At 44.0% G+C, this 22,993-nt stretch overlaps 3 protein-coding genes across 8 annotated transcripts in view; 2 read left to right on the top strand and 1 right to left on the bottom strand.

The window, feature by feature from the left end:
* The first annotated feature begins 76 nt into the window (after nt 1–76).
* On the top strand, nt 77–10,736 carry tcerg1b (transcription elongation regulator 1b (CA150)). 2 transcript variants are annotated; one of them, XM_027023450.3, is made up of 20 exons: nt 77–170; nt 1,535–1,763; nt 2,088–2,240; nt 3,117–3,393; nt 3,603–3,866; nt 4,238–4,438; nt 4,602–4,708; nt 4,887–4,975; nt 5,072–5,232; nt 5,335–5,416; nt 6,260–6,395; nt 7,516–7,605; nt 7,717–7,835; nt 8,236–8,386; nt 8,549–8,713; nt 8,810–8,992; nt 9,143–9,322; nt 9,562–9,645; nt 9,759–9,859; nt 10,088–10,736. In XM_027023450.3, exons 1-20 carry the CDS (start codon nt 124–126, stop codon nt 10,287–10,289), a joined length of 3,021 nt encoding a protein of 1,006 aa, XP_026879251.2. In that variant the 5' UTR covers nt 77–123; the 3' UTR covers nt 10,290–10,736. The 2 variants fall into 2 exon arrangements, with proteins under 2 accessions (XP_026879251.2, XP_026879250.2); XM_027023449.3 differs by having other exon boundaries at nt 5,072–5,256.
* A 92-nt stretch (nt 10,737–10,828) lies between these two features.
* The window catches only part of ppp2r2bb (protein phosphatase 2, regulatory subunit B, beta b), a 55,449-nt gene continuing 43,284 nt past the window's right edge, over nt 10,829–22,993 (bottom strand). For all 5 annotated transcript variants that reach the window (XM_027023452.3, XM_081720218.1, XM_027023451.3 and 2 more), the window contains exons 4-9: nt 20,170–20,282; nt 16,241–16,418; nt 15,117–15,281; nt 14,812–14,981; nt 12,022–12,113; nt 10,829–11,763 (exon numbers count right to left, since the gene is read on the bottom strand). In XM_027023452.3, the coding sequence (XP_026879253.1) occupies nt 11,484–11,763; nt 12,022–12,113; nt 14,812–14,981; nt 15,117–15,281; nt 16,241–16,418; nt 20,170–20,282 (998 nt within the window). In that variant the 3' untranslated portion in view covers nt 10,829–11,483. The remainder of the gene's footprint in view (nt 11,764–12,021; nt 12,114–14,811; nt 14,982–15,116; nt 15,282–16,240; nt 16,419–20,169; nt 20,283–22,993) is intronic.
* Nucleotides 12,440–14,561, top strand: LOC113585755 (cathepsin K-like). The gene is made up of 7 exons (XM_081720220.1): nt 12,440–12,785; nt 12,890–13,015; nt 13,156–13,287; nt 13,370–13,588; nt 13,712–13,880; nt 14,275–14,380; nt 14,462–14,561. Exons 1-7 carry the CDS (start codon nt 12,666–12,668, stop codon nt 14,559–14,561), a joined length of 972 nt encoding a protein of 323 aa, XP_081576346.1. The 5' UTR covers nt 12,440–12,665.

Here is a 22,993-nt window from a genome sequence, read left to right as displayed (position 1 = left end):
CAATCAGTGGTTTGAAAGGATAATCATGGCCCGGAGAGAAAGTCGGCGTAGCCAATGATATGAGAAAAAAGGGTTTGCCTACAGGAAGTTAGCTAGATTTTCACTGTTTAGTTTTTTGGAGTAATGGCGGAGCACCTAGATGGAGAAAACACTGCGTCTAGCGACAACAGGTTAGGCTTATATTGTTGTTAAACTTTCCAAGTAAACATTTATATTAATCGTCCAATTATTATCTTCTAAAATATGCCACCAATACGTGACTATATACCATAGAGTAAAGGGAGCAAGCTAGTGAGACAGCTAGCTACCTACCAAGCGAGATATGTCTTGCTAGCACACGATCAAGCTAACGTTAGGTATGTTGTTTTGTAGCGACTGAGGTTTTTTTTCTGTGATCCAGTAACTTAAAGTTAATTTGAGCATTATTAATTTGGTAGATAGCTAGGTTAGCTATCTAGCTATATAAGTTCTTGCCGCTAGCTATAAAAGTGGTTGTTGCGGTGCCGAACTACGGCCGTCTACGGCAGGCCAAATCACTCGTGAATAGTCGTGTCTGCATTATTTTGCTGCGACTGGCTGAGAGTTAGCTAAAGCTAGCTAGGTGGGTACATACAAAACCTTGTAACACCCAGAAAAAGAACATGATTATGGATAACTTTATGCAATGGTCTGTTTACGATGTTTCATACTGCTCTATGAAGTTGGCTGGTTAGCTAACAATGCCCATGCCATTGCTAAACAACATGGAAGCAGCTGGCCAACAACTTTCGACGCGTTCGATAACGAGTCTTCAGAGCTATAGATAGTATTGCGATTTTAATATTATTTCTTTGGTGTACCGATACAGATACCAAATAGCTATTTAGCATACTGCCTTAAAGTATTTTTAAAAACACAAAGCATTTGCCCAAAACAATTAGAGTGTAAAGTTTTAGCTAATAATCATGCTAGCCAGCCATCAAGGCTAAATAGGTTAGCTAGGTTAGGGTAGTTCGAGAAGTCTAACAGTTTCGGTATCTTACTGAATGTTGTTTGTAGGGAAAAGGCGCATTCACACAGGTTTTTCCAAGTGTCGCATGTACATTACAAACGGATATTCGAAAGTTAGCTAGCTGTCAGTGTTATCATAATTATCATTGTGTTTGTACCAAACATATAATAAAAACAATAATGAACATTTAAAATCCCCTCCCTAGTACAAGAACAAAAACAAAGCAAAATTCAGTGTCCATTTTAACGCTTATCATATAACTGTCTCTGATCTGTGTAAAACTTAATTAGTATTGTGAACATAATGTAGTTATTGCTGAGAGCCAGGAGGACAGGGAAATGGGCCTGATGCAACAGTGCAATTTTGTTTTTGCATGTGTATAAAACTGAACGGTAACTATGAGATTTACTAATTGTAACCCTGCTTCAAAGTCTGTCTCTTAGGTTTTAGGGGAAATTGTCAGGTTAATATTGGGCTTGGGCTTAATATTGGCCTGGGCTTCTGAAACGGGTGTACCACTAACTAGGGCCTTTTTTTTTTCAGAATGGCGATGCAACAAGCCTTACGTTTCCGTAGCCCCGTCCCTCCCCCCAGCACAGTGATGCGAGGTCCCCCTCCGCTCCTTCGACCGCCACCCCCTCCATTTGGCATAATGAGGGGACCCCCACCTCCCCCGAGGCCTCCTTTTGGACGGTCACCTTTTGATCCTAACATGCCACCTCTCCCACCGCCTGGTGCTATGCCCCCGCCAATGGCACCCCCACACCTCCAGGTACTTATGTTTCTTTGGCAAAGCTCCTGAAACAGGCCTTCACTTTGACAGAACTTTGATCTGTTTAACCATAAGTCACATTACCAATTTAAACAATTTACCACTTTTAGTGGGAAGTACACAAAGTTACAGTGTAAGCTGTCTTCCTCAGTGTTCAAAGAAAGAATTACAAATTATTCCAAAGTTGTTATAACATTTGTGCTTGAGGTTAAGGGATATAGATAATGTGGGATAGCTACATGTTAATCACCTTGTCAGAGCTGGTCCAGATGTCTTGATTTTTCTACTGTGAGTTTCTATTTTCCTCTTTTTTTGGGTCTTCAGAGGCCACCCTTCATGCCACCTCCCATCAGTAACATGCCCCCACCTCCTGGCATGATCTTCCCCCCGGGCATGCCCCCAGTCCCAGCAGCAGGTGGTCCTGGCGGCCTGGCCACTGAAGAGATCTGGGTGGAGAACACTACCCAAGAGGGCAAGGTACTAAACACAACTTAGTTTTATTTGCACTGGAATCAAGGACATAAACTATGCCGTTAAATTCTGTGTAACTTTGTTTTATCCCCCGACAGTGTGTTGTAATTATTTAACCCAATAAACTAAGTTTGCTTCTGTGTGCTAGCAGACTTTACACTTTTGCTGATTAGCTATCCTACTATACTAGCAGCAAACAAAACAAAAAAATGTAGACCAGACTACAGGCTAGTTTGAGGAGTAATTGGACCGAATCATTAGCTTGCCTACCGAAATTGACATTGTGGTGAAAGGCAAGACACTTGTTAAAGGCACTTTGTGTTCAACTGCTAGAAGCGTTCATACAGGTACTGTAGGAAGGGACATTTACCCACACAGAAACGAGCATGTGCCTTATTTGCATATCATATATGTATGATGCACCCCAGTTCACCCCTATACACATTGGCCCACATACTGAACCAGTAAAAGGAAAACATTCAGCCAACTGCAGTGAGCAGTAATAGGCACAGAAATAGTTTAATCAAGAGGAAAGAAAAAATCTTTTAAGAGGAAATGGATGTGCTGGTGTTGATGTCTCTCAAATTTGCATAGTTTGTGACCATGAAATGGGTAGCATGCAAAATGAAAGTATGAAGTGTTTGCAATTGACACACCAAAAGTTCCTTAGTCTTTTATCTACAATTACAATTCAAGTTATTATTCAGAAAAAACTTTTCATTTCATGATTAAATTTGACTGCACAGCATTGATAATTATGAGCTGGTGTATGTAAACTTGCAATCTCCATCCAGCAAGTAATTGAAAATGTCACTCAGTCAGCATTATCATTGTCTGTGTTCCATCATGTGACACATGTCTTAGCCTTTAAGTTTTTTCTAGGTGTACTACTACAATGCCAGAACCCGTGAGTCAGTGTGGACCAAACCAGAGGGAGTCAAGGTCATCCAGCAGTCGGAGCTCAGCCCAGTGATGAACGCCCAGGGGGGACCTGCGTCATCTACTTCGGCCAGCAGCTCCGCCTCTCCTGCAGGAAGCAGTGTAGCCACAGTGACGCCTGCTTCCACCTCCACGCAGAACACTTCCCCTACACGTGCCCTCAGTGCCAGTCCAGAACCCAGCACTAGCCCGGTCCCCGCTCCACCCCAGCCCATGGCCTGTGAGTGCTGTTTGCTTGTAGAACCACAGTGATGAGAGTCCTTTGGGCAGCGGGTCGACGGGGTGTGGACATTTTCCAGATTAAGATCTTTGAGATGCAACGTGCAGGCTAAAGTACTGTGAAGTGTTCTTGTTCCTTTCCATTGGTCAGAAGTAAACTAAAATGCTGATGTTGCCCGTCTTCCTTGCTCCATATGTCCACCCCTCCAGCTCCTGTTGTGAATGAGATGCCCCCAGTGGTGTCCACCCCTCCCGTGAGCGTGAGCGTAGGCGTGGCTCCTGTTGCTGTGGTCAGCGTGCCGACTGTGACTGCTACGGTGACGGCCGTGCAGACGGTGCCGCTGCTTCCCCAGAGCCTCCCGCCAGGCCTGCCCCACGCTGTGGCCCAGCCACCGGCCCCGATTCCTGCCTTCCCGCCTGTGATGGTGCCCCCGTTCAGAGTGCCTCTGCCTGGCATGCATATCCCGCTACCAGGTATGTAAAACTGAAGACTCTTCCCACCAGAGACCTTTTTGATCTTTCAGATGGAACTAAAGTGATGTTGCTGAGCAATTGCAATAATCATATGCTTGAATTTGTGGCTTAAAAATATCTTTTAAAATGCTGCATGCTTTGACACATTTTTATTTATTTATTTATTTATTTATTTATTTATTTATTTATTTATTTATTTATTTACCTACTGACCAGAAGGGGGCAGCATTACCCTTATTATTGTGCTTCTTGGACCTGTAGAATTCCTGAGGTTTTTGAACCCACTTGTTAAAACGCACCTCTTGGCACTGAGGGCAGCACAGATTACTTTGATACGTGGAGTAACATGAATCATGATTTGTGATTCTTAGGTATGTTACCAGGCATGGCCCCTCCTTTAGTACCCATGATGCACCCCCAGCTGGCCATCAGCACAGCACCCGTTGGTCTGGCTGGTGCACTCCCACTCCCGGAGTGGTCCGAGTACAAAACTGTGGATGGCAAGACCTATTACTACAACTCCCGTACTCAGGAATCCACCTGGGACAAACCTGCTGAACTAAAGGAGAAAGGTACGTTAGATACATTAACAAGTATCTGTCTCTTTTTTTTTTTTGTGCACTCATTTTTTTTCAGTGTCACAAAAGCTAATATTATTTAACAATAGATCACATTGTGCTCCTACCTTTCTTAAAAACTAACGTCTTAAATGAATCATTTGTTTTCACCATGCAGATAAGGATGTAGACAGGACTAAAGATGGACAGTTGTCTGATGATTGTGAGCCTATGGAACTTGGTGATATTGAACTCAAACCAGAAACCTCTCTTCTGGCCAAAGAGGTAAGTGAAGATCCTGTATTTTGAGCTTTATTTGCTAATCTTGAACCCAACACCCCTCGGCCAGTGCTCTATAGAATACTGTACTGGCTTTAGAACTCATGGTTTAGTGTATGCTGCTAGAACATTGGGCTTGTGAAAGTTAATAAGATTGCATGCCTTCATTTTTTTGGTGTTTCAGGCACCAAAGGTGGAAGAAATGAGTGAAGAGGAAAAAGCAGCTCAGAAGGCTAAGCCAGTGGCCACCAACCCCATAGCTGGGACTCCTTGGTAAGACTCAAACATCCATAGCATCCACTGACTCTACTAGGTATATGGAAATGATCTGTGCTTTCATCTTACTTGAGGAATGCTTGGAATCTGTAGGTGCGTGGTGTGGACTGGTGACGACCGTGTGTTCTTCTACAATCCCACCACACGACTCTCCATGTGGGATCGGCCGGATGAGTTAGTGGGCCGGGCAGATGTAGATAAATTAATCCAGGAACCTCCACACAAAAGGGGTCCAGATGATGTCAAGAAAACGGGTGCAAACCATAACCTAACACAATGTTTGTATTAAAAAAATTTAAAAAATTAAAGCTTAGTTGTCCTATGAATGCAAATTACATTGACTGTGTTAATTTCAGTCATGGGTTTCAACAAAGAGGACCTTGAAGCGGCCATGGAAGAAGCCCAAGACGAAGAGCCTACTAAAGCCAAGAAGAGGAAGTAAGTCCCATCCCCATCCCCAACACAGACGGCAGGGGATCAATCACTCCACCCTGCAGAACACCTAGCTTCTGCTGTTGTCTGAAAAGACTAAGAGCATGAACAACAAACATTCGTTACAAACACGGGGGGACAAAACCCAAATCATACCTATATTTAATAGAGTTCTGCAATTATCGGGGGCATTGTTTTATTCCTTTCCTTTTTCCGGAATGCACCCATTGCTGATCTGTCTTAGCTTTGGTAATCTGTAGTCAGGTCTGTGATTGGTGGTGACTCCATATTATCCAGGTTTGCCAAGTCAAATCAGTCACTGTTTCCCATCAGTGCCCTTCAAGCCTGCTTCTCCCTTACCCCAAACAGTGGTCGTGTTGCACTGGGGACTATTTTTCAGGGAACGCTTCTAAGCTCTGGCGATGCCAACATGGGCCTCCAAGGTAACCCACCTTGCTTGACCTCTCTCTAGCCTGCATTAGGAAAAACCCCAGTGAAACAATCGAAACGCCCTGATTTGAGCCCTCATTTTCTTCTCGTTTGGTCTGAATATTTGATAGTCAGAAGTAGGAATAAGAGGAGGGGGGAGTTTAGGCTTAATTTGTGTGTTGGCGGAGACCATGCACCCTTTCCTTTGTTACGGGCTGATCCGGAACTGGTAGTTTTTTCAGATGGTGCCAGTTAGTCAGGTACTGATGTAGCCATTGCGTATTCTGATTCTTCCCTCAAAAAAAATATTTCTATTGATCGTTACAAGAAGTCATCACTCCCAACCCCTCCCCCCCCCTAAAAAAAAAAGTTAAAGTTCCACCCAACTGCTTTTCACATCACCTTTTCCCCTCCTCACAGGAAGGATGAGGTGAAGGAGACCGATGCCGAGAAAGAGGCGGCCGTGGAGGCCGAGCTGAAGGCGGCTCGGGATCGGGCGGTGGTCCCCCTGGAGGCCCGCCTGAATCAGTTCAGGGACATGCTGCTGGAGAGAGGGGTAAAACACTTCAACGCAATACTCTAACCAGCTCTGTAATGTTACACACATAAATCTGAATGGAAGCCCACCAAGGTACAATCTTCAGTTTGTTCTCCTCTTGTGCCCCCTCTCTCTGTCTGTCTAGTATACTGTTGCTGCTTTTTTTACTGTTGCCAGTGTTCATTCTCCTGTCTGGCTCTCTTATTTTGAGTGAATGTGTGTTAGATGCGCTGTTCTAGACAGGCCTTAAGCCTGAATTAAGCCTGTCACTCTTGTTACATTAAGTATAAGAGAGAAAAAAACCTAGGCATGCACTTGTAAATTCTGACCTTTTTATTTCTGCAAATACCACTACAGGTTTTTTAACACTGTTTTTCTATGTGGTATTCTCACACTATATTGATGACACTGAAATTTAAACAGTTATATACCAATACCTGTAGTAATGTTACTGTGTATATTTAAATTTATTATTACGTGAAATGGTTTTTAAACTATTTCCTTCATGCTTTTCACTATCTTTGCTCATTGAATGCTGTAATTTGTGCATTGAGAATCTGAAATTCTTTTGTCACACTTGTCATTGTCATGTTTTACCACTGGTTGCAGGACTTCTTGTGGTCATTTTCATTGAAATAGTGTAGACATTCAGACGTGTTTAAGCACTGCAGAATGTCCTGTATTCATCTTCTGATCTCATCTAGCATTAAACTTGTAAACTGTTGCAAATTTTAGGTATTAAAGTTGCCTGTGAGGTAGCCTGAGGAGTTTTTGTCCAACAAAGCAGGCTAATTGTAGTTCCAGGTCAATGAGTCGTGCTTTAATCCATAGCAAAGTTGGGACAAAATCTGCTCAACCAGGCATGCTCTCACTAGCTGTAAAACCTGCTAGTGATTGTCGTTTCACACGCCACACTCAGAACTGGATTCCATTCCTCCAGCTTTTCTGGCTTTTCCTTAAATTTCAATTTGTTCTCTGTCTTTTAAGGCAATAAATGCACAGAAGCAGATGGATATGTGTAACTGACCAGACTGAGTGGTTGTGACCCTGACGTAGTTCTTCTGCAGCCAGTTGGTTCTCGTATGACAAACAAGAAGCTGGCCGCCACTAACGCCACGATCCTGTTCTATCCCGGCAGGTTTCAGCCTTTTCCACATGGGAAAAGGAGCTGCACAAAATTGTGTTTGACCCGCGATACTTGCTACTCAATCCCAAAGAGAGGAAGCAGGTAGGCCAGCACTTCCAGTTAGTGTTGAAGGGAGAAATCGAAACGGCAGAAGTCTTTAAAGCAGCCCGACGTATATCAGATTCACGAGCAACTTGCCATGTGTTCACACAGGTGTTTGACCAATACGTGAAGACGCGTGCCGAAGAGGAGAGGAAGGAGAAGAAAAACAAGCTCATGCAGGCTAAAGATGACTTTAAGAAGATGATGGAGGACACCAGGCTTAACATCCGGTTGGTGGCAGTTTTTGTTTCTTGCTTTGTGTCTTGTGTGTTCCTAATGCCATTTCTGCCTTTTCTGGAACAAAAGTTACACTAACACAAACAAATGTTGCTTTAGTGCTGCACTGCTGTTTTATACTTGTGGCAACAGTAAAATGAGGTTTGTGCAATAATTGAACAGTGTTTGACCATCACTGATTTTAATTCGGATTAGCAAGGAATATATTTATATTGATTTAGCTTGGCAGACAGGTGAACCTTTTAACTGTAATTACTAGTTACCTGTAGCTTTTTATGTAGCATTAACTCTTCAGCCTGTTTCTGTGTGGGCTTGTGTCGTTTTGAAAATACTAGAACCTGTGATCAACAATCAGGTTTAAGTTAACACATTTTTGCCCATTTTCTTCTCCAGGACCACATTCAGTGAGTTCGCCTCTAAGCATGCAAAGGACCCTCGCTTTAAGAACATCGAGAAGATGAAGGACAGAGAGGCTTTGTTCACAGAGTTCATGACCGCCTTCAGGAAGAAGGAGAAGGAAGACTCCAAAAACAAAGGAGAAAAGGTGAGCGCTAACCGGGAGTTGAAGCTAGATGTTGGCATGCCCTCTCTAGACCTTCAGTCTGAACGTAGCACTTCAGGACTTCTCCACGGTACTGCATGGTTGATTTCAACAAGTATAGGCTTTGATGCTGCATTCTTGACCCCACTCTCCCTCTCTATTCAGGTGAAGCAAGATTTCTTTGACCTGCTGTCCGACCACCACGTGGACATCCAGCAGCGCTGGAGCAAAGTGAAGGACAAGCTGGAGACGGACCAACGCTACAAAGCGGTAGAGAGCTCGGCTGCCAGAGAGGAGCTCTACAGGCAGTATGCGGAGAAGCAGGCTAAAGTAAGAACATATGGCCCAAGCACCCAACCATTCGTGGTTTGGATCCACGATTCCTCCTCCCCGCCCCTGGCATCATGACTGCTGTCTGTGCAACAGAACGTGGACACCGAGAAGGAGAAGGAGCTGGAGCGGCAGGCCCGCATCGAGGCCAGCCTGCGGGAGAGGGAGCGTGAGGTGCAGAGGGCACGCTCTGAGCAGACCAAGGAGATCGACCGAGAGAGGGAGCAGCACAAACGCGAGGAGGCCATCCAGCACTTCAAAGCCCTCATGTCCGATATGGTCAGTGGGCTGCCGAACATGTTGGGAATCTGTTTAGTGCAATGTGGGCCATTTGTGGTTTAGAAGTTGCATATTACTTAGTTCCCTGTCCCAGTCTTTAGTGTGGGAGGAGGTTTTGACCTTTTTATCTACTCCTTCATACACTTACAGGTGAGGTCCACCGATGCCTCCTGGGCAGACACAAGGCGCAACCTGCGGAAGGACCATCGCTGGGAGTCAGCTTCGCTGCTGGAACGTCACGAGAAGGAGAAGTTGTTCGAGGAACATGTAGAGGCGCTCACCAAAAGAAAAAAAGAACAGTTCAGGCAGCTGCTGGATGAGACGACCATGGTGAGAGGGATAATGTCAAACCCTTCAGCACTTGTATCACAAGGCTATTCTGCTTGTCGGAAGAACGTTCATTTAGTTGACTGTGTGTGTGTGTTCATGGTGTGGTTTCCCTTCTCTGCCTTGAGTACTCCTCCTTCAACCACTGTTTCTGCAATTGTGTCTTCCCCTGAAGTTCTGACTGATGAACGGGAGCGTGGAGACTCTGAGATACTGATCGGTCCTTATTCCTTCTCTGGCAGATCACTCTCACCACAACATGGAAGGAGGTGAAGAAGATCATTAAAGATGACCCTCGGTGCATCAAGTTCTCCAGTAGTGATCGAGTGAGTGCACCTGGTGTATGCCTATAGTGTGAACAATCCTTTTTTTTTTCCCCTCTATTTCAAAGGTATGCTAATTTTGTATGCTGAATTTTTTTTTCTCTCTTTCTTCATAGAAAAGACAGAGGGAATTTGAGGATTATATAAAGGACAAGTACATCACAGCCAAAGCTGATTTTAGAACTCTCCTGAAAGAGACAAAGTTTATCACATACAGGTAAGAGAATGTTTGTTTACACAGTATGACTACCATCTGTTTTTTAGTTTTTTGTGGTCTGTATTTGGGATGCATCCATTGTAAAATGCATCCAGTTCTTATAGTGGATGACAAGATCACAATAGGAGTCCTTTTATCCTCATGTATGAATAGGACTCTTAGCAGAACTGTGATGGAAAACTCATAGCCAACACAACCCTTTCCACCTCTTGATCCCTTCTGGATTAGATCCCGAAAGCTGATCCAGGAGTCAGACCAGCATTTGAGGGACATTGAGAAGATCCTACAGAATGACAAACGTTACCTGGTCCTTGAGTGCGTGCCCGAAGAGCGCCGAAAGCTCACCATGTTCTACATTGAGGATCTGGACCGCCGAGGACCCCCACCTCCCCCAACGGCATCGGAGCCAACGCGGCGCTCCACCAAGTGACGCACCACCCCATGCCCCTGCGAACTGAGCATGAGTCTGTCCTGGACTCCGCCTTCCAGTACAGTATTTGCCACGACTCTCGGCTACCACAGAATACCTGTGTATTTATTCAAACCGCGTCAAACTGAAGGCCGAAGGGTCACGGACCAGCGCAAGAACACGTGTGAACATCGGTCTGTGAACTGTGGCTGTGAGGCTGGGTCAAACGAGCGCGCCTGTAGATGCATCACCAGTGGTACCGCGGCCTCCTCTGTTTGACCCAGGTTATGTATTTTTAGTAGGCTGCTGTCATGCCGACGGCGACGGTACTGTGCAGGCCAATGCAGCAATCATTTTAGGAAGTCGTGTACTGATTATGTACATGAAGCGGAGGTTGAATGTTTCTTAGTGTTTGGATTTTGACATGTTTCTGTACACATTGACTGGAAATAAATGCAACCTCAGGCCCCCCTTTTCTTTTTCTTTTCAGGCTCTTGGTTGGAAGGGGGTGGTTATCTTAAACAGAAGCACTCATGAAACCATGACACAGAAAATAAAAATTGGTTCCTCTTGTTTTTTTTATTACACTTTTTAAAGTTTCCTTAGAAAATTAGAACAAAAGCAGTACAGTGCTACATTGTTTTTCTTCCATCTTAAAACAGTTCCCTGGTGCACCTTCCAACCCAGACTGTTGAAATGATGCATGCACCTTCGTGAACTAAAATGGGGAATAAATAAAAGGGGATCAGGGTATGGTTGATGGGCACCTAAAGGCCAAGGCAGTCTGGCATCCAGCCTTCCATCAGATAACCTTTAGTCCTGCCAAAAAAGAACCGGTTGGAGTATTTGGGCTCAGATGATTTAAAAAAACAAAAAAACACTCTACATTGCAATGAAATGCAGAAATATCTCCACTGTATTGCTGTGCATACCAAATTAAAATCTACAGCAAAGGGAGACTTGGAGAAAGGGAGAACTAAATCAAAAGGAACAGGCAACAGCCACTAGCATTCTTCAGGGTTTTGTAGTAACCTGAAATGTACAGTACATGGGATTCATAGCAGTGGTTACAATCTGCTGTGAGGCCAGAAATGCTCAATCAAACGTTGCTCCCCGAAAGCAGGAGTCACTGCCCATAAGTCCTTAAATCTACCAGTTCCCATTGACGAGTGGTGCCAGTCTGTCTGGGATGATGAAGCACCTCAGAGCTGCATGCTAGTTGACTTTGTCCTGGAATATATAGAGGTTGTTGGTGGCGGCCACAGCAATTATGTTCTCGGATGGGTGCCAGGCTGTGTGGAGAATCTTCTTACTGAAGTCCAAGCTGTCCACGCTGATCTCATCTTTACGACGCTTGCCACCCATGCACACCTTGCGCGGCTTGAGGATGGCTCGAGGTTTGCTGTTTTCCCGCGACGCCTCCAGTGTCACGTCACGTTTAGTGTTACGATCAAACATGCGGAAGAAGTTATTGTAGGAGCCCGTCATGAGGACACTATGGGGCGGGGGTTAGAATCATGTTATATGCTGAAATGTTAGAGCCCTACAGAAATATATATAATTAAAGAGCATACAAAACAATGGGATCATTCAAATGAGGTTGCACTATGTGCACTTCTTTAAGAAAACAACAGAAGTTTAATAGGTTTCTTTGTCCAGATTGAACATTTAACCTTGTGTATTACTGTGACTGTTCTGTTCTATGTAGCTTTTTAGCTCTACCTACATATTTTACAATACAGAAAATAAATACCTGTCAGTCCCATTCCAGACACATTCAAACTTGTCAAAGATGCAGTCGTTCTCGTAGAGAGAGCACATCTTACTTCTCAGGTAGTCATGGACCTGGAGTAGGAAAAGGTGCTATTACTGTATCTGCTTTTAGTACACATTTTACAGCTGGGTCTTAATGAAAAAGACATTACTATTAGCAGAAAAATCTATTTTTCCCAGTCAGATCTGGGTTATTTCTAAATGTGAATGCTTGAATGTTCTTTTCACTATTGCTTCCATTTTGTTTCAATAATGATCTGTCTCACACATATGACTTTGTAAATGTGTGCACACCCAAGCTATTTCATGGTTGATGTTTCTTCAAACTGCTGTCAGGTATGGGCTGCTTAACAACATAAATATAAACAGTCAGGATCAAAAGTTAATGTGAAGAAGAATCTACATTTGGTAAGGCTTTGGAGCGTACACCTTTTTTTTTTTAATTCAGTGTGCTCACCTGCACCCCAGCAGATAACATAATGCATGTCACCTGGCTCCCCTCAATCAGATGAAGAATGTCCAACACCTGTTAGCAAGTAAGGCTGCAGTGTTAAAGGGCTGCAGTGGCTAAGCAACACTTACGCAGTTATTTCTCAATGGTTCTGACTGCTTCTTTGTCACACCATGAGAGCGCTGTTGGGTTTTACTGTGGCAGTTTATTGTCTTGCCTTAGTGTTTTGTATTGAGTGGGGTACTTTGCAGAGATGGCGGGACTGGAAGCAGCAATACAAGCGGGAGTTTGGGGTAAGTTTTCACTTATGATTGCTTATGAGTATTCAGTGGCTTGTGAGTGGGTTTCCATTTTGATCTCTGTTTGTATCCTAACTGAAATCTCTGTTCCCTTATAGCCAGCCACTGATGGCAAGCGAAGGGCGATCTGGACTCAAAACTTGAATGCAATTATTGACTGTAACAAGGTCTTCCTATTGGGGCGCAGCAATTTCACAATGGCTGTGAATAAATTTGGTGCTGCGGTGTGTAGTGGCACTTTCCTATCTAAACTTCTGCTCTGCACTAATATAGCTTGTGAGGGGTGTGTTTTTATTTCTTATTTTTTTATTTATTTTTTATTTCCCCCCCCCCTTCTAACTGGGGAGTTGTTTCCTCTCCATAGACTTTGAGTGAATACATTGGCATCCTGAATGCGAAGTTGAGCCCAAGTCCCATAAAAGTACCCCGGCTTGGTCCTGCTCCGGACAGCCTGGACTACAGGGCCCTGGGCTTTGTCACTCCTGTAAAGGACCAGGTAATCTGTTGCTGGAAAGGCACCTCTTGATCGTGGCTTTTAAAGCCATACTTTTTAAAAGAACTCTTGCTTCTTTTGTTAGGGTGCTTGCAGCTCAAGTTGGGCTTTTAGTGTTGTTGGAGCTATTGAGGCTCAAGTGGCAAAGACCACTGGTGTACTGCTGTCTCTGAGCGTACAAAACCTGGTAGACTGCTCTACTAACATCACCTATGGATGTGATGGCGCATGGATGGGAAACGCTTATAACTACGTCCAAAGCCGCGGAATTAACTCGGAAGCCAACTACCCGTATCGGGCGAAGGTGGGCACATGCATTTTGGCTTGTCAACTGAGATGGTAGTAATCTGATACTTGAGCTGTTGAAACCAATTGCCCTGTACACTTGTGTGGTGTTTTAATGTGACTACATAACTTATTTTTCAAGGCTAACCAGGACTGCTTACATGACCCAGATGAGAATGTAATAATGATACAGGGTCATGGCAGGCTGCCCTCTGGAGATGAGGAAGTCTTGAAAAAGGCTTTAGCCTCCTTTGGCCCAATCACAGTGACCATTGATGCTAGCAATATCAGTTTTATGTTCTACAAAACAGGTAATGCTTTGACTTCTCTACTTCTGATTTTTTTTTTTTTTTTTTTTTTTTTTTTTTTTTGCCCTGAACATTCATGAAGTTGTATTGAGTGGTGCAGTAGCTCTAACTCAGAAATGCATGCTTTCACACCTGAGTTAAAGCAGTATTTACCTCAAAGTTCCTGAAATCAGAGGGCTTTACTAATGTAATGCCCCTCTGTAGGTAGAAAATGAGAAATGAATGTTCTCTATGGACAAAGCCATCCCACTTTTGAATACAAGTTTCCTATGGTGATATCTGGCCTAAGCACTGTAGAACAGGGGTTTCCTCATCTTGTCCTTTTCAGTAAACTAAGCTGAGCAAGCTTAAAGCTAAAGTAACTCAGTGTAACACTCTACTAACTTTTCCTCACTAGGAATTTATGATGACCCACAGTGTGGCATGTCTAAAGTTACCCTTGATGTGCTACTTGTGGGATATGGGTCAGAGAATGGTGTTGACTACTGGATCATAAAGAACAGGTTTGGTTGCCTTCTTAAGATGACATGTGATGTAGTGGTAGTGCAATAATCATGTGGATTTCACTCCCCCTTTTCCCTTAGTTGGGGTACTGGATGGGGAGAGAAGGGTTATATGAGGCTGCTGAGAAATGGTTCCAACTTCTGTGGAATAGCAAACTATGCCTTGTTCCCTTTGCTGTGAACAGTCTTGTGTGCCACTTGTGTGTAATATATCTTGACACAATAAACTGAGCATGAAGTACCCTCTCTCTTTAAACTGAATTGTTTTCTTTTTAATAGGAAGGTTTTTACAAAGGCTTTTAGGGTATCTAGCTCTTGTGCCAGTGTAGTGATGTAGGTGTATAACAACTGCACACTCATGACATTGCAGTTAAAGGGTGAGGAGGAGCAGTGCCTCAGTTTCAATCTTAATTGAGCAAGTATCCAATTACCTGGTAAGTTTCCAGAGGTTTGCTCTCCATATTGAGGTCCCACACCTTTACGGTGAGGTAGTCACGGGTCATTAGGTAGCGACCACTGTGGCTGAACTTGACATCTGAGATGGAGGAGATGATCTCTGAGAAGAAGGAGCGATTATTGGGGTCCTCTGGCTCCTCAAAGACTGCAAAACAAACCACAGCATCCTTACTCTTTAGAATAAGCATCATGAGCAGCTTCTGTTCACAGTGAGCTTTGCGCTTTGGAGAAACATGGTAGCTTTCAGTTTCTTTATGTGCAAAATGTTGAATAAACTTACATTTGGAGTGGTTGTCACAGAGTGCCGCTGCGCGCATGTCACACAGCCGTAGGGAGCCCTTACTGCTGCTGTAGACGAATGTGTTGCAGTGGTTGGGGTGAAACTCTGCTGCTGTGATCACTTCAGTCAGCTCTTCCATATTGGCTGGCTTAATGTCTACAATATCTGCAACATTATGGTAAAGGAACCACATGTATCCTGATGCAAGGTCAAAGTATGTTAAATGACAAAATGGGGTGTATATCAATTAATGCTTTGTGTGACGTGGATTCCAATTGGAGATGTGCACCTTTTTTACCCCTGTACTTTCACTTACACCTGTCATAATTTAATCAATCTTTTAGGTTCATTTATAGTAAGCAGGGCTATAATATGCAATTGTGATATTCAACACACATGATTTGAAAGGCATGTCACATGACTGTGACCATGCATTCCAGGTATACTGAGAGCATTCTAGAAACAACTCCAGCTTGCTGCATGAAAATTGTACATTCTGTGAGGAAACCCTTTCCATATCAACTATTCCTCAAGAGAGTCCACGGTACACTTCCACTGTAGGCTTAAAGGGGAAAAGGCCTATCTCTTGAGCTATAGCAAAACCTTGCTCTCTGTCATGATGGGGCAAAGGTTCAAAAGATTATGGCCTGCTTCTGGCAGATATTGCAAGCCAAGCATGGTAAACAGGAGGCTTGGGGGGGTCTCCATGCACCATGAGCATCCGACCCCAGTCGTCATCGTCCAATTAGGCTGTCAAAGGCAGCTTCTCATCACTCTGCAAAGGTCTTTAGACTGGTGATCAATGGGGAGACATGCCTGTCATGGGTGAACCACACTGACCTCTGGGAAGGCTGCACATTAGTGGAGAATGCTTGATAACGGGCAATGCACCAGTGTGAAGTTTGCCACTGAAGATAAGCTTGAGCATTATAAGGCAACATGAGCTGGTGGTTGGTGGTATTCTTAAGAGCAAAACGGGCTTTAACATTTTAAATTCCTGGAGTCAAATTACATATTAAAAGTGACTGATATCTAATTACATAGATACACTCTTTTTCTAAGGCATCAATCTCTCCATTAAAAGAAACATGTATCAGCATAGATCAGTCTTGGTACAAAGATACTGAAGCTTCTGTTGGTGATCTCCAGGTTCCACAGGTTGATTCTCAAGTCATCTGTGGACATGTATGTCTCATAGTCACTGTTGACTGAGATTGAGTTGATGTGGTAGGTGTGCGCATTGGAGAATACTCGGCGAGGTGTGGCCTCCACCATCAGGTCCATGGGCCTCAACACCGGCACCTTGTAGAGATGACAAATAAAGGGTATCAAGGATTAAGAAGCAATGGTTCTTGCAAAAACAGCTTGAATGTAGGCAGTATATCTAATGTAAAATAAAGTCGTCATTTCAACCTTTGAATCATATTCAATTTATGTCTAAACATTTATTTTAAGTGTCTTGCCAAGTGAAATTATTATTGCACTAGCAGGTAATTTTACTCATTTATTTACTTCATTTCATTTGATGAACTAAGTTTAAGTAATCTTAAGTGTCTAGAAATATTGTATATGAGATCACAATTTGTAAATAGAGAAATAATACATATATAATACATCATAATACATAAGATATTTTTGCTTATTATCACTTGTATGTTAATATAATAAATAACACTTACATATTAATAGTCAAAGCCTTAGTTTTGTACAGTTATATAGTGGATGAACCCGAAGTGCCACTGATTAATAATAAGAGAGCTGATTACGGAAAGAGCACATAATAGGAGCTTTTTCAAGCACTCTTTGCCCCAATTACTAGTCAGTCCAGCCAGCGTACAGAGTGGTACCGTTGAAGCCTTGAGAGCTACACAACCTGACCAAGCATCATTGTGTGCTGTGGACCCCCACCGTGAGGGTCTCTAATAGGCATCACGGTTCCTTTGTGGTAAGGCCAGCCCTTTAATGACAACTAATCTAAAGAGCGCGGCTCCTCCGTGCGTCACACCGCAGGGGTGCGCCGCTGCATTGGGGTTGGGCTGCGTCTGCCCCTCCCCAATCCACCCGCTTTATGGGGAGAAGCCCCTCTCTAATGATGGTCCTCGGCTCCGCAGTTGCGCCTGGCTTTTTAGATTGATTGGAGGAGTGGGGGGAGCGGGGGCACTGCTGAGGCAGGTCATTATCACTGCACACATGGGGACTTTTATTTGGGCGCAGGGATTTAGAACCACTCCAGTTTATCCGGAATAAATGTGCCCATGTTTCCCCTCATGCTTTGTGAGATAATGTATGTAAAAGACTAAAACAATAGAAATAACCCTGAACTCCTATTAGTTCATTCCTAATGAGGTATTAATTGATATAAAATGTAAGGTGATCACTCCAGACAGGAGTGAAACAAGATATTTAAGACTACAGTAATATTTTTTTGATGACAGCAATTTGTTTAGTCTATTAAGAGGGTTGATTATTTGACCGTGTATAACGATGCTGCTTCTAACAAAATCAGTACATGAATTAAGTTGACGAGCAGTCTGTGCTGATTGGGGCTATTATCTGGGAATCAAGCTTTAATTAATTTCAATTGCTGTGATATTCAGCCACTAATGAGTGGTGGTGGTGGGGGGGGGGGTAGTTATGTGGGCACAGTACATACCATGCATTATTAATATCTCTGCTACTAGTGTTTAAATACTGGGGCTGCAAAGCTTATAAAACTGCTACAATGTATTAGTGAATTATAATACAATATAATGCTATGATTCATATTAAGTTTTGCTGTCATCACAGCAGGTGTGTATGCAAAATCTCAGATGATTTAGTTGTGTGTGTCTGTGTGTCTGTGTGGGTGTAGGCATACATTCGTGTCCATTTCCCTGTTCTGAATTTTGGAACAATCTTCAGTTTTTGTTCTTTACCCCACACAATCACATTGTTCTTGCCCCGCATTGTTCTTGCCCATCTTCCTAAAGGTTTCTAGGCTCTACAGTTGTTGAGTGATTCCCTCTCCTCCTCGTGCAAAACATTTCTGCAGGGTGAATTCCCTTTTATTTAGCGAGTCAGAACAGGAAGAAAGCCAGCAAACACTATCGCATGCCGTGCCGAACTGTTGTATGGTCAGCAACAGATGTAGCGTGTGGCCACCCACTCAGAATCCCCTGTTCTGCCTCATCCTTACCCCCTTTAACCCACACCTCACTCGGGTTGTGCTGTGATAAATGCTCTTGGTCCCTTAAAACAACACACACATCCACCTTGCACTTGGGGATGGGATTCCAGCTACTCCAGTATAATCTGCCCTGTCTCCAGTGGGCTGCAGTGTTAGTTAAGGAACAGGTGATGGACAAGGGGGATCACTGCGCTGGCCACATTACAGTAGCTGTCTGAGTGAAAGAGGGGCTGCCGTACTACAGAGGCACGGAGGGAGGGCGCGAAGGAGGGAGCCAGGAGAGCGATTGTTGGCAAAAAAAAAAAGCAAAAAAAAGGTGTAAATTCATGCCTGCTGGAGGGAGAATGTCTGAAGATTATCTGATGCTAAAGACCAGCCGACTGTTAACACCATGCTACAGCACTGTGATGCAATTATCCTCCAGTACAGAAGTGTAACACAAGCCCCTACTAGCAAAACCACACACTGTCACATTAGAAGTGACTAAACTATTACCTTGAAATCACAAAGAAGTGACTAAAACATTACCCACAAATCACATTTCTTGGGCACGGACGGAGGTTCATTTTGCTGCATTTTTTCTTCTAGTTGCCTGTCACTGGAGGGCTCAACTGTTGCTTGCGTCTTAGTTCCTCAGTAAAGACACAAAGGTCTCTAGGATGGGCATGAGGGCACCACCAATCTGATGCACAGATCTGTTTAGTAAATCCCCAGGTGATCTGTCAGGTCAATCATAATCCATGAGTTTGTAATTCCTAGATTAAGATTTAAATTCTATTTTAAATTTAGGCTTGTACCAGAGTTTATAGTCTGTGATTTGGTCAAAGTCTTCCTATTGGACTTTGAAACTGGTTCATAAAAACATGACCACATAGGTCAAGTCATATGTTCCATTAAAAGAGATGTTAAACTGGGCATTAAAAAGAGGCAGTCAGGGACCTCGGTACCACCACCACTACGCGACAAACTACACAGTTCATCCTGCTCCCAGTCACCAAACTTGTCAATGCCTTTCACTGTGCAACTCTTTGAAAGGGCACACAACAGTGAGACGAGACGAGACGAGACGAGAGGAGGGGAGGCATGCCAGGTGTTGTATTGTTTCTCCTCACTTCAGCCTGTCTTGGGCGCCTCAGAATTCCGACTCTCAGCATAATGCGATTCCTGCTGATTCCTGAGGTTGCACGTTATGTAAGGGCCTATTTGAGAATCCAAGATTGTAAGAATGCAAAAGTGATATTCAAAAAGCCAATGCTGATTGCTAGCTGGTGTTAAAATGTGTGCCACATTTGAATTGTTTAATTGAACTGTCCCTTTAATTAGTATTAATGCAGCATTAAGATCTGTCAACAGCATTAACATGTGACATTTATCAGCTTCCCTCAGACGGACCATCAGGTCACTCCTGGACACATTCCATATTCCCAGTGTGATTGTATACGTGGGGGTGGGGTTGGGCAGGCAGGTTTTGGCATTTAGAGTCGACCCTTCTTTGACCCTCCTCCTCTGGGTCCACACTGACAGATGGCCTATTTCTGTTCTGGTCTTCAGCAGACCTGAACCATAAGCATGGGTCTTTCCGCTCTTTCCTCTGAAGACCCTCTGAGACCTCAACCAACTCCTCCCATCCCCACAAACCTCCACCCCCAACCTGCATTTGGCAAGCCATGAAACTGCTCTACTTCCGTAATCCACCCCCCACCCCCTCGGCCGCAGGAATCCCCCAGAAACCGCCTTGTGTCACTGTGAGTTCAAGGAATAGCTGCCAGGCTAGCAGCGATGTTTGGACCCCATCTTATGCCAATGATTTAAGTCAAAGATTTAAGCCTTCATGCCCCACCCAACCAGCTCCAGCTCCAGTATCGCCACCGTACCAATCGAGCTTACCCTCAGGGCCGTGATGGTGGAGGGGTCCCTCACCCTGCCGTCCTCATCCTTTAGGTTGTAGCCCTCTGGCCTCTTGTCCCTCTCGCTGATCTTCCACAGCTTGACGGTTTTGTCTGTGGGCAGAGCGTGGAGGTGAGGTGGGGGGGGGGGGGGGGGGGTGGAGTGTGAACCACAATTCAAAAGGTCAAATGCAAGGCAACAAAGCAACCGAGAGGGCCGAGGGCAGAGCAAACAGTTTGCTGACTTGCTAGAGAAGGGCCGGTGGAGGAGAGCATGAACGAAGACGACATGAGGCAAATGGACAGGAGATATGTCAGCAAAGATCAGTATCTCTCAATTAACCTGATGAAAGCTTCCTGTTGCCTGGCCTTCATCACTGCTGCAATGTGACCAAAGACAGAACAGTGCTTTCCTGCTGGCCTCTTGGCACCTTTCCTGGGCTAATTAACCTGAAAAGGAAGCCAACGCCAATCGCAGCTTAGCAGGTTGGTGGACTGAGGAATACAAGAGTCGCTAACTGAAAGACATCAATTACATTTCATTCCCAGGTTCCACTTTGCCCTGCATTACTCAGTATTTGAGTATGAGAGTATGTATCACTGTATCACAGAGAGTCTGATGATCATCTGCAAAGGCGTGCCAATCAGGTCTCGAGGGGGATAGGGGTATAGTAATCAACTATTCCAGTGGGTTTCAGTCTCAGCAACAGGCCAGGGGAGCTGAACAATTCTGCATTTCACTGCTGTAGTGCAACCGACCCAACATATAAAGGGTTATAAGGAATACAAAATCTAGTTTACACAATTTTACATTTACCCCAAATGTAGCCGATCAGCCCAGAGATGTTTGATACTGGATGTTTTTTATTTATTGGTTTTAACCAGTTTTGTATAATAGCATGTATAATTTGTGTTCAGAAATTTAAGTTCAAAGTACATATGGAGAAGATCAGACATCGTACTCTAGTACATTTTTAGACACCTGGAATCCCTTTATCTATCTAGATGACAAGGCACAGCAAATAGAGCCTGAAGTGTAGGTGGGTATTAAACATGCAAATATTTATAAAAAATCCATAAATGTGCTTTACTTTTGTGTTTTGTTTTTCTTTTTCTTTCTTTTTTTTTTTCATCTAGCCTAGCCGATAGGACGAGGAGGAGTGGGTAGAGTTGACTTCCATGTCTGCTGGATCCAATTCCTTCTGCTCTGTTCCAGACAATCGCAAGAGATCTGCTTCCTTTCATCTCTGATATCATCAACAACTTCTTATCTTCTGGATATGTGCCTACTGTATTCAAAACCACCAGGGTGGTACCAATCCTCAAGAAGGCCACACTTGAAAGCTCCAGCGTTACCAACTACAGATCAGTATCACTTCTCTCTTTCCTCTCAAAAGCCCTTGAATGAGCAGTTTATAATCAATTGTCCCTTTTTCTCACCCAGAACCAGCTGCATGGTCCCAATCAGTCTGGCTACAAACCGGCACATTCTACAGAAATGGCCCTCATAGCAGTGACTGAGAAAATTCATGCCGCTAAAGCTGACAGTCATTTTTACAGTCATTTTTATTCTTCTAGACCTTTCAGCAGCCTTTGACACAGTGAACCACAACATTCTTCTCTCTGTTCTTTCCAGGTTTGGTGTGACTGGCTCTGCTTGGAGATGGTTTCAGACCTATCTATATGGACGGTCCTATCAGGTGACATGAGGAGGATCCACATCCAAACCCTGTAGACTCTCCACTGGTGTTCCACTAGGCTCAGTATTGGGCCCCCTTCTCTTCTCTTTGTATACTCGTTCTCTTGGTGATGTAATATCTTCTCATGGTTTCTCCTACCACTGCTATGCCAATGACACTCAATTATTTCTTTCTTTTCCACCCTCTGACACGCAGGTCTCCAGACGTATCTCGGCATGCTTGACTGACATCGTGTCATGGATGACAGCCCACCACTTGAAGCTCAACCCCAGTAAAACCGAACTTCTGGTCATCCTAGGTACTGCCAACCCTTACCAGGACCTCCTTTGAGAACTCCCTGGTATTAGGATCTGAAGCTGCCCGTAGCCTGGGCGTAACTTTGGACAACCAGTTGTCGTTCTCAACTCATGTTTCTAATCTAACCCGGTCTTGCAGATTCCTCCTTTGTAACATACGAAGGATTCAACCCTTTCTTTCTCAGGAAGCTACCCAGGTGCTTGTGCAATCTCTTCTGATCTCTAAGCTAGACTACTGCAACTCGCTAGACTACTGCAACTCGCTGGTCTTCCTCTAAGAGCCATCAAACCTCTACAACTTGTCCAGAATGCAGCAGCATGACTGGTCTTCAATCTTCCAAAATTCACACGTTACTCCGCTGCTGCGCTCCCTGTAGCTGCACGCATCAGATTTAAAACCTTGATGCTTGCCTACAAAGCCAAAAATGGACCAGCCCCTTCATACAAGGTCAATGGTCAAAGCCCGATCCGTACCTTGAGTACTTCGAACCTCAAGTACGGCTCGGCTTGAAATACCTTGCTTCGGGTCTCATGGACGACAAGCATCGAGACTATTTTCTGTCCTGGCTCCAAGATGGTGGAATGAACTCCCACTTGCTGAGCAGGACAGCAGAGTCCCTTAAAGTCTTCAAACGCAGACTAAAGACCCATCTACTTAAAGGAATATTTAAAGGACAACTGACACTGCTCCCATCTTGACTGACTAATTTTGTACTTATTGTAAGGCATTGTTTATGTTGTTTAACAAACTCCAGCACTTATTGTTTATAGCACTTATCATTGTTTAAGATAGACCTTATGTATTTTGCACTTATAGGTATCAGCATTC

This window comes from Electrophorus electricus, chromosome 8 (genome assembly GCF_041902795.1).
Source record: "Electrophorus electricus isolate QZ-2024a chromosome 8, ASM4190279v1, whole genome shotgun sequence".
In the NCBI taxonomy this organism is placed as follows: Eukaryota; Metazoa; Chordata; class Actinopteri; order Gymnotiformes; family Gymnotidae; genus Electrophorus; species Electrophorus electricus.
The sequence above is the reverse complement of the archived record's forward strand: the minus strand, read 5'-3'. Positions and strand labels throughout refer to the sequence as shown.

Coding starts and splice junctions, on each gene's coding strand:
- LOC113585755 (XM_081720220.1), top strand. CDS start 12,666: ATGAGAGCGCTGTTGGGTTTTACTGTGGCAGTTTATTGTCTTGCCTTA. Junction 13,016..13,155: donor TGAATAAATTTGGTGCTGCG/GTGTGTAGTGGC, acceptor TCCTCTCCATAG/ACTTTGAGTGAATACATTGG. Junction 13,881..14,274: donor TTTTATGTTCTACAAAACAG/GTAATGCTTTGA, acceptor TTTCCTCACTAG/GAATTTATGATGACCCACAG.
- tcerg1b (XM_027023449.3), top strand. CDS start 124: ATGGCGGAGCACCTAGATGGAGAAAACACTGCGTCTAGCGACAACAG. Junction 171..1,534: donor ACTGCGTCTAGCGACAACAG/GTTAGGCTTATA, acceptor TTTTTTTTTCAG/AATGGCGATGCAACAAGCCT. Junction 5,417..6,259: donor ACTAAAGCCAAGAAGAGGAA/GTAAGTCCCATC, acceptor CCCTCCTCACAG/GAAGGATGAGGTGAAGGAGA.